Consider the following 18,980-nt stretch of genomic DNA (forward strand, 5'->3'; position numbering starts at 1 on the left):
TGAGCTTTTAGTTTCTGTTTCATAATCATCATACTAAAATATGTTTGTACATGTACGCAACTCTTTATTTAGTTACAGTATCTGCTAATATATAACAGGTGTTTGGGGATTGCCATTTGCCAGTCATCAAGATGTTAAACCTGAGGCAATGAGGGCAGGGCTATCTATGCTTCTTATTCTTCATATGTAGTACATTAACAATATAAACTCAAAGCCAGAAGTTGTGACTTTGTTGTTTCCTTCTTTCATTAGGTCAGTGCAAACCAGCTACAGATAATCTATTTCAATTTAGGCTTTACATCATTTCATCACCACACCCTTTTCTGTTTTCTTTAACTGATTTTATTCAACGTGCTTGCTTCATTGTCTGATAATCGTGTAATGCTGCTACATGCAACACAGTAGCACAAAGGAGCAGTTCAATGCAACATCTTTATTGAAAGACCTTGAGTGACATGGTGATTCACTGATTAAGCTTGGCATAGAAGCACAGACTGGATTGCATTCTCCACCACATTCTCTGTGCCACAAAAGACATCGCTGTGAGGAAGAAAATAAAATAAAGGAATTTATATAAGAGGTAAGAGCAGCACGTAATATAAGGACAGCATTCTGCCATACCATCACACCATAAGCCCAGCCCCTCCAGCTGTCCTGACCACTAGAGGGCACTAGGGGTGGTCCCATGCTACCCTCTAGTGGTTAAAGCTAGTCCATATCATGCACTGTAGTACAGAGTAAAACAGACACCCAGACAGGTTTAGCTCTTCATTCTCATTAATGTTTGATAGGAAGGCAGACACAATTAACTGTTAATGCCAGTATTCATAATATTCCATCAATACAAAAAATATACCATCAATTTTGTTAATGATTGCAAATTGCGCATTTTTAGTTTCTGCTTTTTAATTTGCTTTGTTATAAACAGCATTATCCAATTTGTCTCTCTTTGAACAATAACCCAATAATTTAATAGCAACTGCACAGTAATTTTCACTTTTAACAGCGCATAAGCTTCGTCTATTTTTTTCATGCATACCTCTCCATTAAAGTGAAAAAATTCAGCTTTTTAAATAAAACATTTCATTTTACATTAACTTAAACTTGAAACTTGAAATTAAACATCTTACCTATAACATGATTTTTTTTTTAGACAAACAAACTAATGCTCATGTAAAAATACTAAACTTATGTTAAACTTTTTTTTTTATCTTTAAAATTTACACTGTGAACCAACACCTAGAAGAAAGGCAACCCAAACTGACTTTACCTTATCACCTTATTTCCATTGGAAAACAACTAATAAAAAGCCAGAGTAATCTTAGTTTAAACAAATATCATGACAAGTGTGTAATCTGTGTCCAGTTTGGATTTTAAAAGAAAAAATGCATTTGCTATCTATGGCAAAGCAATATTATTAAAACAACAAACATCTAGCAACTTTAAGACAAACTTACATCTTACTATCTTTTCCTCTCTGCAGCTCCACCTTAGATGCACCATATTTGGGTTTTAGTGGGTTAAGGATGTAGTTGTCCCACCGAAACTTCACCTCTCTCACATTTCCTACATCCACTTCAACATCAATCAGCACCTCATAGGTCCGTCCAGTCACCAGTTTCCCCCTGTGGAAGGCAGGGAGGCATTTATTAAAGAATAAAATTTTTTTCCCTGTTTTGTGTGCTTTGTCATTTGTCTGTGGGATCAAAAGGCAATCAAACTTAAGAATGCTTTTAGATTATTCTGTTTCATGGATACCTAAAAAGCTATCACATCAGAGCCTTTTGTCACTTAGCTGCTCTTCTTCATCCAGTGTATGACCAGCACCATTTTAGATGTCCACTCCACTAAGGGAGTCTTTAATGCCTCTCTCAAAACAAAAATGAGAAAATATACGTATACATTTTTATCTTATTTTAAAGACTGAAGTTTGGGATTACGACCCACAACCAAAAATGACACCATCAGTGAGTATCTACAACTTTAGACAACAAGGGTTCACAGGGAGGTGCAGTATTAAGTGGTATTATGAAGGGAGGTACAGTTGTTCCAGCTATCAGACATGGTCAATATAACTATACCCCCATCTGTGATGTCACATGGACTAGCAGACATCGGCGTGCTCAATGTTTGTTCTTACAGTACCTATAAAGTTGGTGCTCCTTGGTGCTTTCCTTTGGTCCAGTGAGTGCCACAAATATGTAGCCTTGGTTAGACCAGTTGGGACCATCTAGGGTTAGTGTCACTCGGTAGCTGTAACCTAGAATTGGAATAGTAAGCAATTATATTGCATGTCCTGTGTCTGGCATAGGATCACTTATATGGATAATTTTCCATTGGATATTATTAAAAATTAAAGGGTGGAAAGATTCTCTTAAAATTGTACAAAACAGTGCAGATATTTTACATTTATTTTTTTAGTATGAATACATTTAGTTAGGACCCAAGGTTGCAGACAAAGACAAAAGTAAAACTCAGAAAACCGAAGGATCTATATGGGAGAAATTCAGGAATACAAGATCGGGACTAGGAGACATGGGACCGGGGATACAGGAACCAGGGGACTGGACCAGGGAAACTGGAGTTCTGTTATTGAGAACACTGGAAGAGAGAGAGGTCATTCATAGGGAAATTGGGATCAGGGAAACAGGATCCAGCAGGAGCCTGATAAGGCTCAGAGGAGCGTGGTCTACTCACAGGTAAGCGGGAGTCTGACAACACTGAATACAGGAACAGGGAGAGATCTAGGAGAATCAGAAGTTTATTCACTCACAGGAAGCTGGAGCCAGGGAAAACAGGAGTTAGGATGTGTGAAACTCAGGAACCAGGAGAAGACCAAGAAGCTTCAGAGTAGCGTGGTCCACTTGCCGGGAAACTAGAGTACAACCATGCTGAATATAGGTACAGAGTTCCAGGAGAATCGTTTCTGACTATGGAATCGCTAATTATCAGAGTCGTGTTTAGGAATGTGTTTTCCACTCAAAAGGAAATCAGAGCTGGGAAAACAGGAATAAGGGACCAGGAAACACAGGATTCAGGAATCAAAATAAATCCAAGGAGATCAGGAGATCACATACAGTGAAGCAGGAACTAGGAAATACAGGAATCAGAATGGAGCCCGGAAGATTGAGGAGACTGATGCCACACACAAGGAACAGTCAGGTCACAGTGCTACTAGGTGGAACTAGGTTAAGATATGAGCTGGTATAAATACTTCCTTCACCTGATGCCACATCAGCATCAAGTGTGGCTAATCACCTAATTGCCTCTGGAGGACGCATACCCAATGTGGGCTTCATAGACAATTAGGCCACTTTCTGGGGAAAACCCAGTCTGGTAGCGAGGGACGGCATCCATCCCACTTTGGATGGTGCGGATTTCATCTCTAGACATCTGGCCGAGTTTATTAGCCAACCTAAAGTTTGACAATCCAGAGTGGGGACCGGTACGCAGAGACTCAGTCTAAAACGCCTTTCTGCAGTTTCCTTAGAGCCGTCACCCACCTCAAACCACATAGAGATTGTGTCTGCATTTAATTCTATATTAGATTCAATTGGTTTCACTCAAAATGTTAATAAACCCACCCACTGTTTCAATCACACCCTTGATCTTGTTCTGACCTATGGCATTGAAATTCAACATTTAATAGTTTTTCCCCAAAATCCTATTTTGTCAGATCATTCTTTAATAACTGGAATTTAAAATGATGGATCATGCAGCATTTGGAAGAAAATTCCACTACAGCAGATGTTTATCTGACAACGCTGTTAATAAATTTAAGAAAATGATTCCATCTTTATTTACATCTATGCCAAGTATAAACATAGTGGAGGGCAGCTGCTTCAATCCCACTCCCTACCAAATTGATCATGTTGTTGACAGCGCTGTAGCCTCACTGTGTGAAACGCTTGATACTGTGGCCCCTCTGAAAAAGAAGTTAGTGAATCAGAGGAGATCAGCTCCATGGTACAGTTCACATAAGCAACTGGAAAAAGCACAAGTGTCAGGGCATGTCAAAACTTGTCAAGGGCCCCAAAACACCCTTACACCCCAGAGGGTTAATTACCACTGCTATGCAGATGACACTCAGCTGTATCTATCTATGAAACCTGACAATACAAACCAGTTAACCAGACTTCAAGTGTGTCTAACTGACATAAAGGCCTGGATGACCAGTAACTTTTTACTTTTAAACTCAGAGAAAACAGAAGTTATTGTATTTGGGCCTAAAAACCTCAGAAATAACTTTTCTAAAATTATAGCTACTCTAGATGGCATAGCCCTGGCCTCCAGCACTACTGTGAAAAACCTTGGAGTTATTTTTGACCAGGACATGTCCTCTAACTCACACATAAAACAAATCTCTATAACTGCTTTCTTTCACTTGCGCAACATTGCCAAGATTAAGAACATCCTATCAAAAATGATGCAGAAAAACTAGTCCATGCATTTGTTACCTCAAGGCTAGATTACTGTAACTCATTACTATGATGTCCCAGTATCTCCATAAAAATCCTCCAGAACTAGCATTATCCCAATAGACTACTTTGCTTTCAGAGTGCAGGTCTACTTGTGGTTCCCAGAGTTTCCAAAAGCAGAATGGGAGGCAGAGCCTTTAGCTATCAGGCTCCTCTCCTGTGGAACCAGCTCCCAGTCTGGGTTCAGGAGGCAGACACTCTCTGTACTTTTAAAGCTAGACTTAAAACCTAGCTAGACAAGAGGGAGTAGAAAACCAGGGAACAAAGCAGACAGAGGTGAAACCAATCAGAGTAATGAAATATAAACGTACCTAGAACTAACTACAGGGGACACAGGAACTGGACACCAAAACAAACGTCCCACAGACAGGAAGCCAAAGCAAGGACCATCACAGTACCCCCCAATGGCCGGCTGCCAGATGGCCAAACCGGAACAGAAAAAAAATCTGAGAACAACCCGGGTGGGTGGAGGGGGATTCAGGAGGCAGGTCTCAAAGGGTGTGTGGGCAGGGAATTAAGAAAACTCAGGAGGTCTGCCCCGATGATACCCCAGCAAAGGCTGCTGACCCACTGGGAAAACCTGGGACAGAAAGTGCTTGCTCATAAGGGATTTGTTGGGTTTTTTTGTTTTTTGTCAAGTGCCTTGAGATGACTGACTTGTGGTTTAGCACTATACAAATAACTGAATTGAATTGAATTGAATTGAATTGAATTGAATTGAATACACACACATGGAAGGAGATAGACACCAGCATCAGGTGTGTCTAATCACCCAGTTGCCTCTGGAGGATGCATACACACACATGGAAGGTGATAGACAAGAGGGAAAAGAAAACTAGGGAACAAAGCAGACACAGGTGAAACCAGTCAGAGTAATGAATGAATAATAAATGTACCCAGAACTAATTACAGGGGACACAGGAACTGGACACCGAAACAAGTCCCATGACAATTTTGCCATGTTTGGTATGTGCTGTTTCTGCAGTTACATACTACTTCCATGAGGTGGAGGTAGAGCAGGTCAACCATGAACCAGAGGGTTGGTGGTTCAATTCTTGGCTTCCCTGGTCCACAGGCTGAAGTGGGCAAGACACTGATAGACACTGGTGGCTGTTCCACAGGTGTATGAATGTGTGAGCAAGTGGGTGAATGGACAAATTATGTAAAAGCGCTTTGAGTACACTTAGTGTAGAAAAGTACTATATAAGTATAAGACCATTTACCATGTAATAAAACCTGCACTCCAACAATGAAAAAAGCTCTTGTTGTCTCCCAGCTAAACATTTCAGGAAATTATAAAAATGGCTTTTTTTGCATGGATGACAATGCATTCTTGACTACACAAAATTTAACTGATAAAGATGTTGAGACTACAGGAATGGACCATGGCACCAGCCAACACTAAATTTGTATGTGACCCTTCAGCTGCATCAAAACAAAACAACTGGAGACAGTTCTTTTCACTGGATATCACTGGTATGAAAAGTTTTAGATATGAAACTCACAGCGCTATTTTTTCCAGGGCAAGAAGGTCAGTGTACTCACGGGCATAGGTTGTTGAACTGCCTGTGTTGAGGAAGTACTTTGTCTTTAAACTGCCATCAGTCACAAGGAGCTTGTCAGCATTGTGGCCCATCAAAGGACATTTGTTGTTTGCACATGGGAAACACTTTCCCTGGGAAGATAAGACCATGGGGATGTGTGTGAAATGAGCCCACTCTGTGATGACTGTGAGAGTCTCCTCCTGTCAATGAACACTCAGTTAAAAGTGACAACCCTACATTAAAATGTTGTAGATTGCCTCATTATTAATAAGAAGGCACAGAATGGCACTGGTTTAATAATACTGTGAGGGAACAGGTTGATTTTGTGCCTAAAACCAGATAGCATTTACGAAATGCACAACAAGGAGGTGTTATCATGTCTCAACAGGGACACAGTCATATGAGGTCATTCTTGGAGCTCCCTTAGACTCCTTTGATCAGAACATGTGTCCAAAGCTGAGATAAACTGTCATTAACAGCTGCAGATACAAGCCCACCCCATGGACGACACAAGGGAAGTCAATTTTCATTGCCCATTGCTGCAACAAAAACCCAGTCTTGCCGAATGGCCTTTTAAAACCAAAGAAATGGTTCACAGCCATATCAGTGTCATTCATCAGCAACAGGTGGCCATGCCATACACATGCTGGAGTCATGGAGATTCTCCTTTCTCCACATGAGCCAATCTGAGAGTCCTGAGGCTGTTTTTATATTAGGTTCATAGGATACCTCACAAGTCCCTCATCTGTAGTTTCAATCACCAAAAGCTTTTTATGCTACAAATACTACTTTATGTTATATCATTTATTTCTGTTACTTTATGCAACCCACCTAACTTTAAACACAAAGTTTGACTAATTTCAGGAGCTGAAGCATGATTACTGGTGGTGAAAATCGGTGACGTCTACTACAATGCTCACTAAATGTCAGTTAACTCCAGCCTTTTATAACAGTAACCTTTCACACACAAATCCATCATTTCAGTGGCATGGCTGAACTGACCAGATTGACTCGTGGAGATGAACTGTATCAGTTTGTATCAGACAGCTTTCCACCAACTGTAAACTGCTATGACACCCGTGGCCTTTGAACCAGAGTCCCAAAAGGATGCTTTAATATTAGCTGTTTTGCACCATTTAATGATGTGGCACAGCTTGAAGTCATTAATGATACAGTACTATAAACTACTCAGCTGGTGTTTGGTTAACTAGCTTGACTTGTTATTGTATTGTACCAGCCAGAGTAGTACTGTGTTTCACAATAACATACAAATGAACTGACTGCAAGTTTATTAAGCTCTTTCTGCTTCGCTTGATTACCATTCTTAGAATCAAAATGTATTTAATTTATTTTATTTCATTAAATTTTTTTTGTTTTTATTGTATTTTTTGTTTTATTTTCATTTATATTTTATTCTTACTTTTAACTTTACATTGTTCTTTCCTTTTGTACCTTGGTATGGTCCTCTTGCTAGAGGTTGGTACATTAGTTATTAGTAACATTAGTAGAATTAGTAGTAAACATTTCAAATCCATGACTTGTACTTTATACTAGTCAGTAAAGGATTTGAATAATGCTATCCTGAATATTCAATTATATTATATATTAATGATGGTATCTCTTATTGCTAGCAGGTTGATTTTGCTGAGGGTACTGTAAGGAGCCACTGAATCTCTATTCTTTAGCACTAAGAATTCAATACTATTACTAAGGCCTCAAAAAGAACTTTGAACACACCCTAAAATAAATAGATTTATCTTTGTGGAGTGTGCAGTTTTAAAATTCTAGGTCAATTCTGTAAAAATAATATTCAACAATAAAACTTACAGCAGCAAAACTGTCCTGGTCATGGCAGGGGTATCCCACAAAGCCCTGGGGGTTAGTTATGCTCTCGCTGTAGTATTGGTAGGCTCGGACATGGTTGCAGGCATCAAACTTCTTGGTACCTGGACAGAGGTTGGGTCAGGTGATGACAGGGAGGGACAAAAGGGTAAGGTAATAAGTAAAGAAATGTGAATGCTTATTAGAGTCAGATTGCTAAATATGAACTGGTGACCTTTTTACCAGGGGTGGGTCACAGTGTGTCATTGAGCAGTGTGGCATATTTGGACATTTACAAGACTGAAAAGGTTCTAGCTTAAAAGGGTGAATTATATTAAAAAATAACAGAAATCGCCTTGCCAGGACTTCAAAACTCAATCGTGCACAGAAAGTAGTTACACAAAGTTACACTTTAAAAAGGCGACTCTGACCCTCACTATGACCCAGAAAGACAGAAACACTGTTGGTTAGAGACAGACAGAAAGAGGTCATGGCTTCTGTTGTTTTCTCTTCTCCAACACAGGGCAAACACAAGGCGTGCCAAGACCTCCAGTTATGCAGTCCTGGCTCCCACAGTCCCTCTCTTATCTATAGGATCAAAAGTGGCATATTCAGCTGTGCCAACAGCCCCACCCCCATCCCTGACCCAGGCATGGCACCAATGTTGCCACTTGAGCCTTGCTACTCAGCAGCACATTTCAAAAGAAGCCCGTCGTCATCCATTTTAGAAAATATTTGCTAAGATAGGTCCAGCAGCAATAACTCCGCCTGGGGTTTCCATTGGGACGACTCCAATATTCCGCTGAGGGTGGGAGGGGGTATGACTCATTGTGTTATGTATAGGAAGAGTGCTTGTGATGAAGCCTGCAAACTTGAGAACACTGAAAGTGGAGTGTATAGAGCACATCAAAGGTCAAATCATGCGCTTTTAAGTTGATGAATACTCTCTTACTATGTTGCTATGTGAAACCAGAACAGAAAGAGACACGGTCTGGATCTTAGCAACCTTAGCAAATTTAGCTCAGTCAGGACTGTATTGTAAAGATTTTTGTACTGTTGTATTGTTTTCTGTTTTGAATTACTTTTGTTGTACTGTTTGTTAGCATATTGCCTGCCAAGTAAGGTTTGAATTTATTTACTGAAACTAATCACTGACTACTTCCTGAGATGTTAGAAAACTGGTGTTTTCATGTAGTGGATGCAGAAAAATAATGCAATTCTCATTAGCACCATGAGAGGACACTGTTGCTTTTTTTTTTACCAATGTGAAAGTACAAGGGCTTTTGGGAAACAGCATAGATTGGGACTCAAGATAAACAGACTTAAGATATGATATGTTACTGATCTTTAAGGGAGAATTTACAGTTAGCATCGTTATTAACATTTAAGTAAAACCACAATTGCTTAAGTGTTTTTGTTGTCTAAGCCAAACCCCACATCAGGGGTTAATGTCAGAGAGAAAAAAAATCTGGCTAAATGTGATTGTGTGCCTCAAGTGATCTCACCCTCCCAGATAGCATCCAGGTCAGTGGGACGGCCTGTGTTGGCAGAGCAGCCGGGCATCAGCACACCTCCATTGGGATAAAAGTCAATGTGGCCCACAGATTGTAACATCCCCAGACCTAGAAAGATTGAAATCAAACTTATTCTACAAATGTTTTTCAGTGACGTTGATTACACTTCACTTCCCTAATTTTCAACACTGTTAGGCAGCGTTCATAAGTATCATACAAATGATTGACTGGAATTGGCTGAAAATTATAAGAGCAGAGAATATTATTTTTGCATATTTTACATATTTTTCTCAAAAAGTCATATTTTTATCTTATCCATTGTGTGCAAGATAGTGAATTATGTACCAAGATTGGAATTGAAAGCACGTCCATCAGTGTGAATGACATCCACAAAGGTAGCATCACTGGTGTCCAGTTGCACCAAGGCATCAGTGTCCTGAAAGTAAGGTTCAGCTGGGTCCAGTCCTAAGCAGAGAAAGGTTATTACTGTTCTACACAAAGAGCTCACATGTTATTCTATTGCCATGCACATTCTTAATCTCAAAAATGAGACGGTGCAGTTTTCATTCTTTTGTGATTTTTTCAATATAAAGACTTTGAGTTTATAATTGTAATCATTATAATTGATTTTATAATTTAATACAGAAAAATTCAAATGTTATATTCACAAAAAGACATGGTTTTATATACACCACTATTGTCTGAAAATGTCTAACAGCAATGTCTTATTTGTACCAAACAATGATTGATTTTGACTAACAGACCATAATTAAATGGGAGTGTACCTGTTATGCGTGCCAGGCCAGGTACTCTACTGCCGACGACCCCTGCAGCATGAGCTCCAATACAGTGGCCGATAATATGGAACCTATTAGCCATCTGCTTGTAGTTGTCCTGTGTCATACAACATACATGTTGAAGTCAAAGAAACTGTATCTACCACACTATCATACAGAGCACATACTGTACAGTGTGTCCTTTACCCACTGTGTGTGCATGAGAATACCTTGTCAGGGTCCAGCTGTGCCTTACCTGTGCCAGGTCCACTGTGTCAGTTAAGTAATTTTAAGTTCATTTTTGGCTTTTGTGACACTTAGGGGTTTGGAGGCAGTAATATGAAAAAATTATGAGGATGCACATACAGCCTGTTTCTATTGGCCAACAATTGAAAAACATAGCAAACCCTGCACCCAGAATTACACAGCAATAAATGGTAATCCCCAAAATAACGCTTTCATTAAGCCTGTCATTTATTAAGAGAAAACTCTTATTTTGTAGCTGGGACTTACATGGTGTCTGAGGTTAACAAAGTGCTGCACTTACCATAAGGAATGTGATCATGGATGCCACCTGTGCAGCCACCACCCTGGCATTGTTGGCAGCCTGGGCATACAGAGTCTTCACACCACTCTTCCACTCCACAGCGATGCAGTTCACATTCTCCTTCTTCACCATAGTCTAGACAGCACAACAAGCTGGTCAACACAGCCGTAATGAAACTGATGAGTAAAAAGTCAGTTCACTCAACTTACAACTTATTTTCTCCTAGAGTTAACAATGTCAAGATAAACTCTTTATGAAGCCTCTTGATCAAGTTGTGCTGTTGATATGTAGTATTTCTTAAAAGAAGATGAAGCAGCTTTTTGATCTGTGCCGTCATACCTTACACATTTCCTGTGGCCAATCCTCATCTCCTTTTAACAAATAACCTGGAATGATGAATCGAGTCATTCTCATCCCATTGTAGTTTGAGGCCTGGATGGTTTGGTCAGTCCTGATCTCCTGTTGGTTTTGGTAGGAAAGCACTAATGAATATACTCAAAGCTAAAACGCATAGGTTTGCATAACAGACCACAAAAAAAAAAGTGAAATTTAGCTGAAGATATGAGTTCTTCAGTCAGACATCATCAAGTTGTGGTCTTTTCTAGAACCACATTTCCTCATGGTGTTACTGTCTCTCACTGTCATTGCTCAACAAGGAAACACTGTCTGCTGAAGGAAGAAGGGGTTTTACAAGAAAGTGAATATGTTAGAATAAAAAACATAAAACCTGCTCCTGACCTGGTAGTAGCGGTTCTTCGTGGTGAAAAGGAGGAAGCGGGTTCCTATCTCGTCAGGATGCCAGGGTAGCATGGAGGCTGGTCGCTGGCCAGTGCCTCCCCAGGGAGGGAGGTCACTAAAACAGCCAAGGTCATTAAAACAGACCTCTGCCGCTGTGGACGATGGCTGTCATAAACCTTTATTCTCCCATACAGTGCATGCAAAGTGTCTTCAGATTATTTTTATTGTGATTTAGTGCCATACAAATTAAATGAGTAGGTGTGAATGTGACACTGATATATGGTTTTAATACAACTATTCAAACACACAGAGCATTTTAAATTATAGCACCATGTAAAGTAATGTATAAGCATTTTGAACATTTGCATTTAATTGAATTGTGCAGCCATAAAGAACATGGGCTTTTTAGTTCTGATTATTTCAGTGTATAAGTGTCAACAGAATCACCTTAACTCTACTGCTCATTTAACTAATTTCAGTAAAATTTCATCCTAGAGTCAAAACCAGCTTACCATATGATGTGACAGTTAGGAGGCAGAACACAGCTAAGCTCCACATCTGTACCATCTATTCAACATAAAGGTCAATGAGAATTTTAGGCTGTAGAGAAATGAAACACAGATATGACGTGAATCATGCTGTTTATCTACCTTGATACCAGACAAGAAGGTAGAAACCCAACTCTGCACTGCTTTAAATACTTCAGCCAGATGCAGTTTGCCCACGCAGGAGTGGGAAACACACAGGTGATAGACAAACATGTCACTTCAGAAATATGTGACTTATTAGACACATGGATGACTCATACATGCTTTTTGTAAACATTTTTCCTGATCTACTGCCTACAATGCTTAATGTTTCTTCTCAGCAAAGTTTTATGGTTAATTGTGATTTTGAATGTCTTGAATTTGTGATGTCTTCCAAGAAGCTTCTGCTTTCTATGCATTTTTTGCTGTGAACAATGATTTTAAACTATCACTGCCTTACACTGCAAACTTTTCTCATTTGTTAATGAATTTACAGCGCAGCATTTACAAAACCATAACAAAAATAAAAGTAGACATTCGCAGTAGTTTATATTCAGTATCATAAAAAAAAGAAAAACTATTAGTTTCCTGGTGGTTGGTGGACAGGAAAAACACATTTAGGTATGTGTAAGCTTTGGAAAATGGTCGAATGCTAAACAGTGGTATGGTCCTTCAAAATAAAGGTGCCTTTTGGAAACTATGCCTAGCTTTGTTTAAATGATTAAATGTTTGACTAATTAATGACTGATGGTATTGACAGCTGTATTACTAGACAGCAGCTGTATAGAAAAGGAAACCTGATGCCATGTTTTTATGGTGCCATTACATGAGAAGATTGTTCTCATTTTACACATATTTTTTCTAATTCAGCCTGAAGTATTTCATATCTCGGGAAACATGGAAATATTGGCTGGTGCTTTATTTCGAAAGAGTGTATGCAACCATTGTTTGTCTATGCAAAATGAATTTGTAATGGTGATGGGCCAGAATAAAGGTGGATTGTCTCTGTAGAATCAAATAAACCACTGCATCTCTGACCAGACAAAAAAAATCATTTTTTTTAGTTTTATGACAATATATATATATGTGTCCAATAGGTGGCATTAAAAATCAAGTAAATGTAACACAGTCTTTTTTTTTTTTTTGTTTGTTTTTTTTATCTTAGAGCCTTGTTCAGTCCAGATCTCAGGAAAAATTTATTCTTACCGCTGTCTAGTGCAGACTGTATTTGTCTTGATGCATGATGACCACCCATGCAGTCTGTAATCTCATATTGAGCTTTTAGCAGTTTAACTGTTTGACTGGTCACTGATTCATCATGCATTAAAATCATTCAGTGTGCCACACACGTTTTCAAATGAGCAAAACCCATGTGAAATATACATGTTTTACATTTACAATTTTGCAAAGTTAGCTAAATCAGTAGCTAAATCACAGTGATAATACACTGTTTGTGGACCAGAGTCACCCTACTCCTATCTTGCTAGAGGAGGGTTATCCTTAGTAACTTTGAGTGTGGCAGTGATGAAAACCAGCCTACATTACACTTTAATATAATATTACATGTGTTTACACTGATTTCTTGTATCCTGATTGTCCATGCATACATTAAGACAGAAGGAAATTTTTAATTCTTGTAGCAACAGATTCTGTGACTGGAAGGTCCAAGCTGGAGTTTTTTCTCTTTCTTTTTCTTTTTTCTTTATTTCTCACCCTCATGCAGCTCACTCCAGTATCATGATACTTGTGCTAAAGTGGGTGTAAAATCATTGCATTTATGTTTCAGCATAAATGCAATGGATGGCAACGTCAAGCCAGAATACCAGAATACCTGCCAGAATACCAGCAGCAACACTGAGCTAAATCAGATGGGTCAGACTGGGTAAACAGACTGACGGGGGCCAGTCTTTGCCAGATGATGCAGTGAGAGTGTTGGGTCTTCTCTGTGAAGTGTGTTGAGATTTGGACCTGGGTTAATCCCATGTGAAAACAACCCTGCGTGCACTCTGCTCTCCTGGGCTCCTGGATAAATACCGGCCAATTAGAGGTGTCTGGGATAGGTTTTAGACAAAAGCTGCAGCTACAGCCGGTGGGAGTCTTAGGGCGAGGCTGTGGGTTTGTGTGTGAATGTGTGTACATGTTTTTTTATGGTTGTGTATGTTTTCTGTGTTTTTTTCATCCTCAGCTCACATACAAGGCTCATCCTCTATCATGTAAGCAATTACATTTTTAATTACAATTACAGTTTACTTTAAGATAGACTTAAAATAAACTGTAATTTATTTGATATCCGATATTTTTATTTTATTTCTGATATTGTCAACAAATCCCATGTAAGGAGGCAAACCAACAATAAGCATTAAAGTATAACATTAACAAGTATTGTATGTGTTTCAACAGTCTGATATTGTATCATTGAGCTCCACTGTTGTTGGAAAACTATTCAAAACACATCAGTGAGCCACAGCTCTGCTGTTCCTTCATTACCATGAACACACACTGTAGTTTATTTTGACTCAGTCCCACATGCATGGACCTACTGCCCCAAATACTCATTAGTTTGTGTTTGTGAGAAACATGATGCACCTTCATTTGAATTGATTTTAAAGGTTTGCTATATAACATTATTAATTATATAACAGCTCCCACTCTTTCAATTTTTCTACACAAGCAAGTGATCCTGGAATAAGCCATGTTAAATGTAAGTATGTTTGGATTTGTACGACTACTCCTTACAATGGCACAAGCTGGACATTTCATTCCATTAGCCAGCACTGTTGCCTTTCCATTTCAAAGTCTTTTCCCCTGGTGTCTGGCTGCTACAACTGAGAAGTCTGTCCTGTGGTTTGGTTTATTAGAAATATTCTAAAACTTTTTTTATGATAAAATGTATCAGACTTGATCAGGGAAAGACTCAAAGAAAGATTTGGCTATGGTCAAATATATTAAATGTCATCCTCCAATTACCAATTTATAATATTCTGTGTATATTTATTAGCCTTCCAAACACAAAACTAACAGAACTGTTTTCCCCTTTTTCAAGACGTTTGCTGAGCCGAGAAGTTACCATTGGCTTTAAACTGCAGTACACAAAATGTGTCATTACTGGGCCAACAAATGCACTTTCTAAAAATATACATCAGACTGTGGAGGCGCTGAGCAGCTCGTTCAGTGGCAGACTGATACACCCACAGTGTAGGAAGGAGCGCTACCGCAGGTCATGCATTCCAACAGTCATAGGACTGTACAACTCCAGTTTAGTTGTACTCCATTCATCCTTCTGTGCCTCAACGGGACTGTGAAAGATAATCATCCCTGCCACTGCTTTGTAAACATGTATATACTATAGCCTGTATTATATTGCTAATCTTAACTTTGTCACATTACACACTTTTGCTTCTGTTATACACTTTGGTAAATACTTTAATTTGCACACTTTTTGATATTTCTGCACAAACACTTGTTTTTCTGCCTTTGCACTTTGTTATCTCTGTGAGCTGTCATAACAAGTGAATTTCCCTCCTGCTGGGATTAATAAAGTTCATATTATCTTATCTTAGTACACATGCTGGTTGTTTTTAAAATTGTGCTTCGGTGAGTACTTGTGTGATTGGGACTGAAAGCGCAAGACAGGGACTACTATGGGGTTTTTAACAATATAAAGTAGACCTTCCTTTAATTTTTATGACTTTTATGGAAGTGTGTTGCATTTAACTAAAAATATTAAAATAAGCTTTGGACAACTATCTTTTAAGTATGCAGAAGATGAGTTCAACATTTTGAGTTTCTCTAGGAATCTGTGACACACTGTACAGACCTCAGTCTACAGAGGCTATTAAATGGTAAACGTCCAATGTACAGGCTCACAAATCCAACTTGTGTGCATGGCGTGCATGTTAGAGTCCATTATTAGGATGGTGATGGAGACCTAAGGCAAACAGGAAATTACATGCAAGACAGCACAAGCTGGAGGGGCTGGGGGCTAGGACAGAAAAGCTCACTAGGTTGGGTTTGCACTGCAGTGGCTTACTGTAGGAATGTTAATCCTCCTAATGTATTACAGTTGGAGGAAGAGCAGGACCACAGGCCGAACTGGGCCTTCAGGGCATGAGCTGGAGAAGAAAGAAAAAGTGAAAGAGGAGAACAATGAGTATTTTGAAGTCAAGAAGAAAAAATACAGAAAAAGGCAGAAGTGAAGGTGAAGAGAAAAAGTGAAGTATAGAAGCTGTGCTTACTGATTATCAGTGTGTGTGTGTTTTCTGCCACCTGGTATATGGACACTACATTTCCCCAAATCCCTCAAATAGCACTAAGCTTAAGAACTTTCTGAAGGACTTCATGTCCTGTTTCACTGCAGTCTACTTTAGAGGTTTAAGTGAGTTCTTCCCTAGGTTTACTACTTTGTGTGTGTGTGTGTGTGTGTGTGTGTGTGTGTGTGTGTGTGTGTGTGTGGTGCCAACACCCCCCAGGACAATAAAGCACATTACACACCCATCATTGTCTCTATTATGACTCTTCAAACAGATATGCTGCTTTGTTGTTAGCCTTATATCAAAAGTGGTTTCAGGTGTGTTCAACAGATCAGTTCATCCAAATTACAAAAATATATATTTTCCTGCTCATCTCTAGTTGTACCTATTCATGCAGATTATTGCCGACACCTGAATGTAATGAATCTAAATGCCTACAGCAACACTAAATGGAATAGTTCAGTGTTTTTGGAATTACATTTATTTGCTTTCTTTTTAGGAAGGAGGTTTAGAAGATTGAAATTGATCTTGTGTTAACTACAGGGCTAACGCCTTGCTTGGCATAAAGAGTTGAAGCAGGCAGTAAAAGTAAGCCTGACCCTATCCATAGTCTGATAGTACCACAACCAAAACCATTTAACATGCTGTATCATGATGGTTTAACCAGAAAATAATGAAAATGTGACATATAATGTTCAAGTACAAAGTATCAACTTTCTTAAGTCAGTCATGGAAAAAAGAAAAGTAGCATATTTTCCAAAATGCTTTATAAATATTCAGTCATATCCCTTTCCCAAAGCAGTACCTCTGTTTCTCTGACCAATTCACCAATCCACATTCTAACAGTTTAATTGGGACTGTTTTTTTAGTAGAAGACTGTCTATCTATTATATCGCTGAAAACTCATTACAGTGAGATCTGAAGATTACTCAGCTTAACAGAGACACTGTTTCTAGGAGGACATATCATGGCTCAATTGTTATTTAGGTTAATATGTAAAAGTTGTAATTGTTATAGAGTTGTAGTTGCACTAGAACTAAAAGTAGTTGTAGTAATAATAGTGGCAGAAGAAACACTGATCTCTTCTTATTTGTATAACATGAACATGGTCACATTTTCTGGCATTAGGACAAGATATTTACAGCTTTCCTGAACTTTCCTCAGAGGCTACAGTCCAGGAATGTCTCTGTGTCTTTGTAAATTCTTTGTGTTGACCACATATCTTGTGTCCTGGAACGGATGAACTGATAAAAAGGATTTGTCCTGGATCAAACCCCCACCAACATATGCTCCGTCTTCGAAAAGGTGCACCATTGCTGGCTGTCAGCTGCAGGGCATGGTTCATTGTGTGGCTGCTCACACCTGCTGTGAGGTGAACGGTATTGTAACTAAAATACTATTTACCTGTGCTGTAATGGGTCAGTATAGAGACAGACTAATGCTTCTGTTAACTCTGTCAACAGAATTCCTTCTGTTAGTCTTTCTAAAACATTGATTTTTTTATATACATTTTATAGTTAAAACCATGAGCCTTGAGCAAGTGAGTAGAGAGCAGGTGGACGTGAGTTAAGATTTTCCTTCTACTACTAAGTAGTATTTGAAGCCCAAACAAGGCCAAGTAGATTTTTGGCATCTGTACATAGATAGTAGTGTTTTCAGGAAGATATGAAATTCCTCTCTCTGACTTTCTTTGGTAGTTTTTCCTCCTTTGAAAATATACTACATATATTTCTGTATATAGTATATTTTCTAAATATTTCTAAATTTCTAAATATACTATATATATATATATATATATATATATATTCTGCTCCTATTTATTGCTTTAAACCTGATGACTGTAATGCCATTAAATTCTTGCTTTGATGAAATAACATCACCTCTTTTTTGGCCTCTTTCACTGGCTCTCCATTCATTTTAGATTAGTTTTTAATATCTTGCTAAGTACATTCAAGGCTATGCAGGATCTTGCTCTGAACTATATTTTCTCAGCCTTCCTTCAGCACATTATGTGCTGGGTCACAGTTGGAGTTAGCTGGCCATGGCAGAACCTTCACTGCCCAAGGCCTCTGTCATTGGGATGCTTCTCCAGAAGACCTCAAGCTTGCCATTTAAGTGTAAGCTTGAGTGGCTTCTCAAAACACACTTGTACAGACAGACATTTTTTACAATCACCTTTTACATTATTTCTTGTGTAAAAATATTTTTGCACTTGTGCTTCTTTTTTTTTTTTTTTCTTTTTTAAATAACACCCATTTTATTGTCTTTATACTGTTTTATTTATTGTCCTCTTTTGGTTTGTATGTTTCAAAAAGATTCATTTGTTCATCTTATCTTCACATGTATGGAACTCTTTTCTAAATCAGTTCTTGCAATTAACTAAGACTTACTACTTTAAATAGGTTGAGCAAACAGCTCATAAAAAGTTACATCAAAAGTCACTTTGTTTAGTTAATAACTTTCAAAAGCTTGTATCAGCCAGTTCTAATTTTTTCTAATCCCCCACCAGGAACAAACAGTAAGAAGAATCTGCTGAACTACTCTGTCGCTCTGTATTTTCAGCAGTAATTACCATGAAGGTGTTTTCTGCTCCTAATTATATTTATCACTTTCCTCACTTTCATTTTGTCTCCTCTGACACATTAATCTACCATACAAGTGAGGAATAATGAAATGCAAATAGACTGTACCTCCTCAAATCATAGGTAGACAATAAGCAACTAGCAGATCTATGGGCAGAGATCAGCACAAAGAAGCCACAGAACTGACCCCTTTTCTATCTGAA

At 38.6% G+C, this 18,980-nt stretch overlaps 1 protein-coding gene across 1 annotated transcript; it reads right to left on the reverse strand.

Annotated features, from left to right (window-relative positions):
* Window positions 1-413: 413 nt before the first annotated feature.
* Window positions 414-13,664, reverse strand: LOC113131967 (inactive pancreatic lipase-related protein 1-like). The gene is given in 13 exon segments (XM_026309750.1): window positions 414-540; window positions 1,458-1,625; window positions 2,146-2,260; window positions 6,024-6,153; window positions 7,850-7,968; window positions 9,349-9,465; window positions 9,703-9,822; window positions 10,143-10,251; window positions 10,681-10,815; window positions 11,020-11,139; window positions 11,419-11,525; window positions 11,528-11,570; window positions 13,659-13,664. Coding segments are annotated over 13 exon segments (1,359 nt in total). The 3' UTR covers window positions 414-470.
* Window positions 13,665-18,980: the final 5,316 nt, after the last annotated feature.

This window comes from Mastacembelus armatus, chromosome 15 (assembly GCF_900324485.2).
Source record: "Mastacembelus armatus chromosome 15, fMasArm1.2, whole genome shotgun sequence".
Lineage (NCBI taxonomy): Eukaryota > Metazoa > Chordata > Actinopteri > Synbranchiformes > Mastacembelidae > Mastacembelus > Mastacembelus armatus.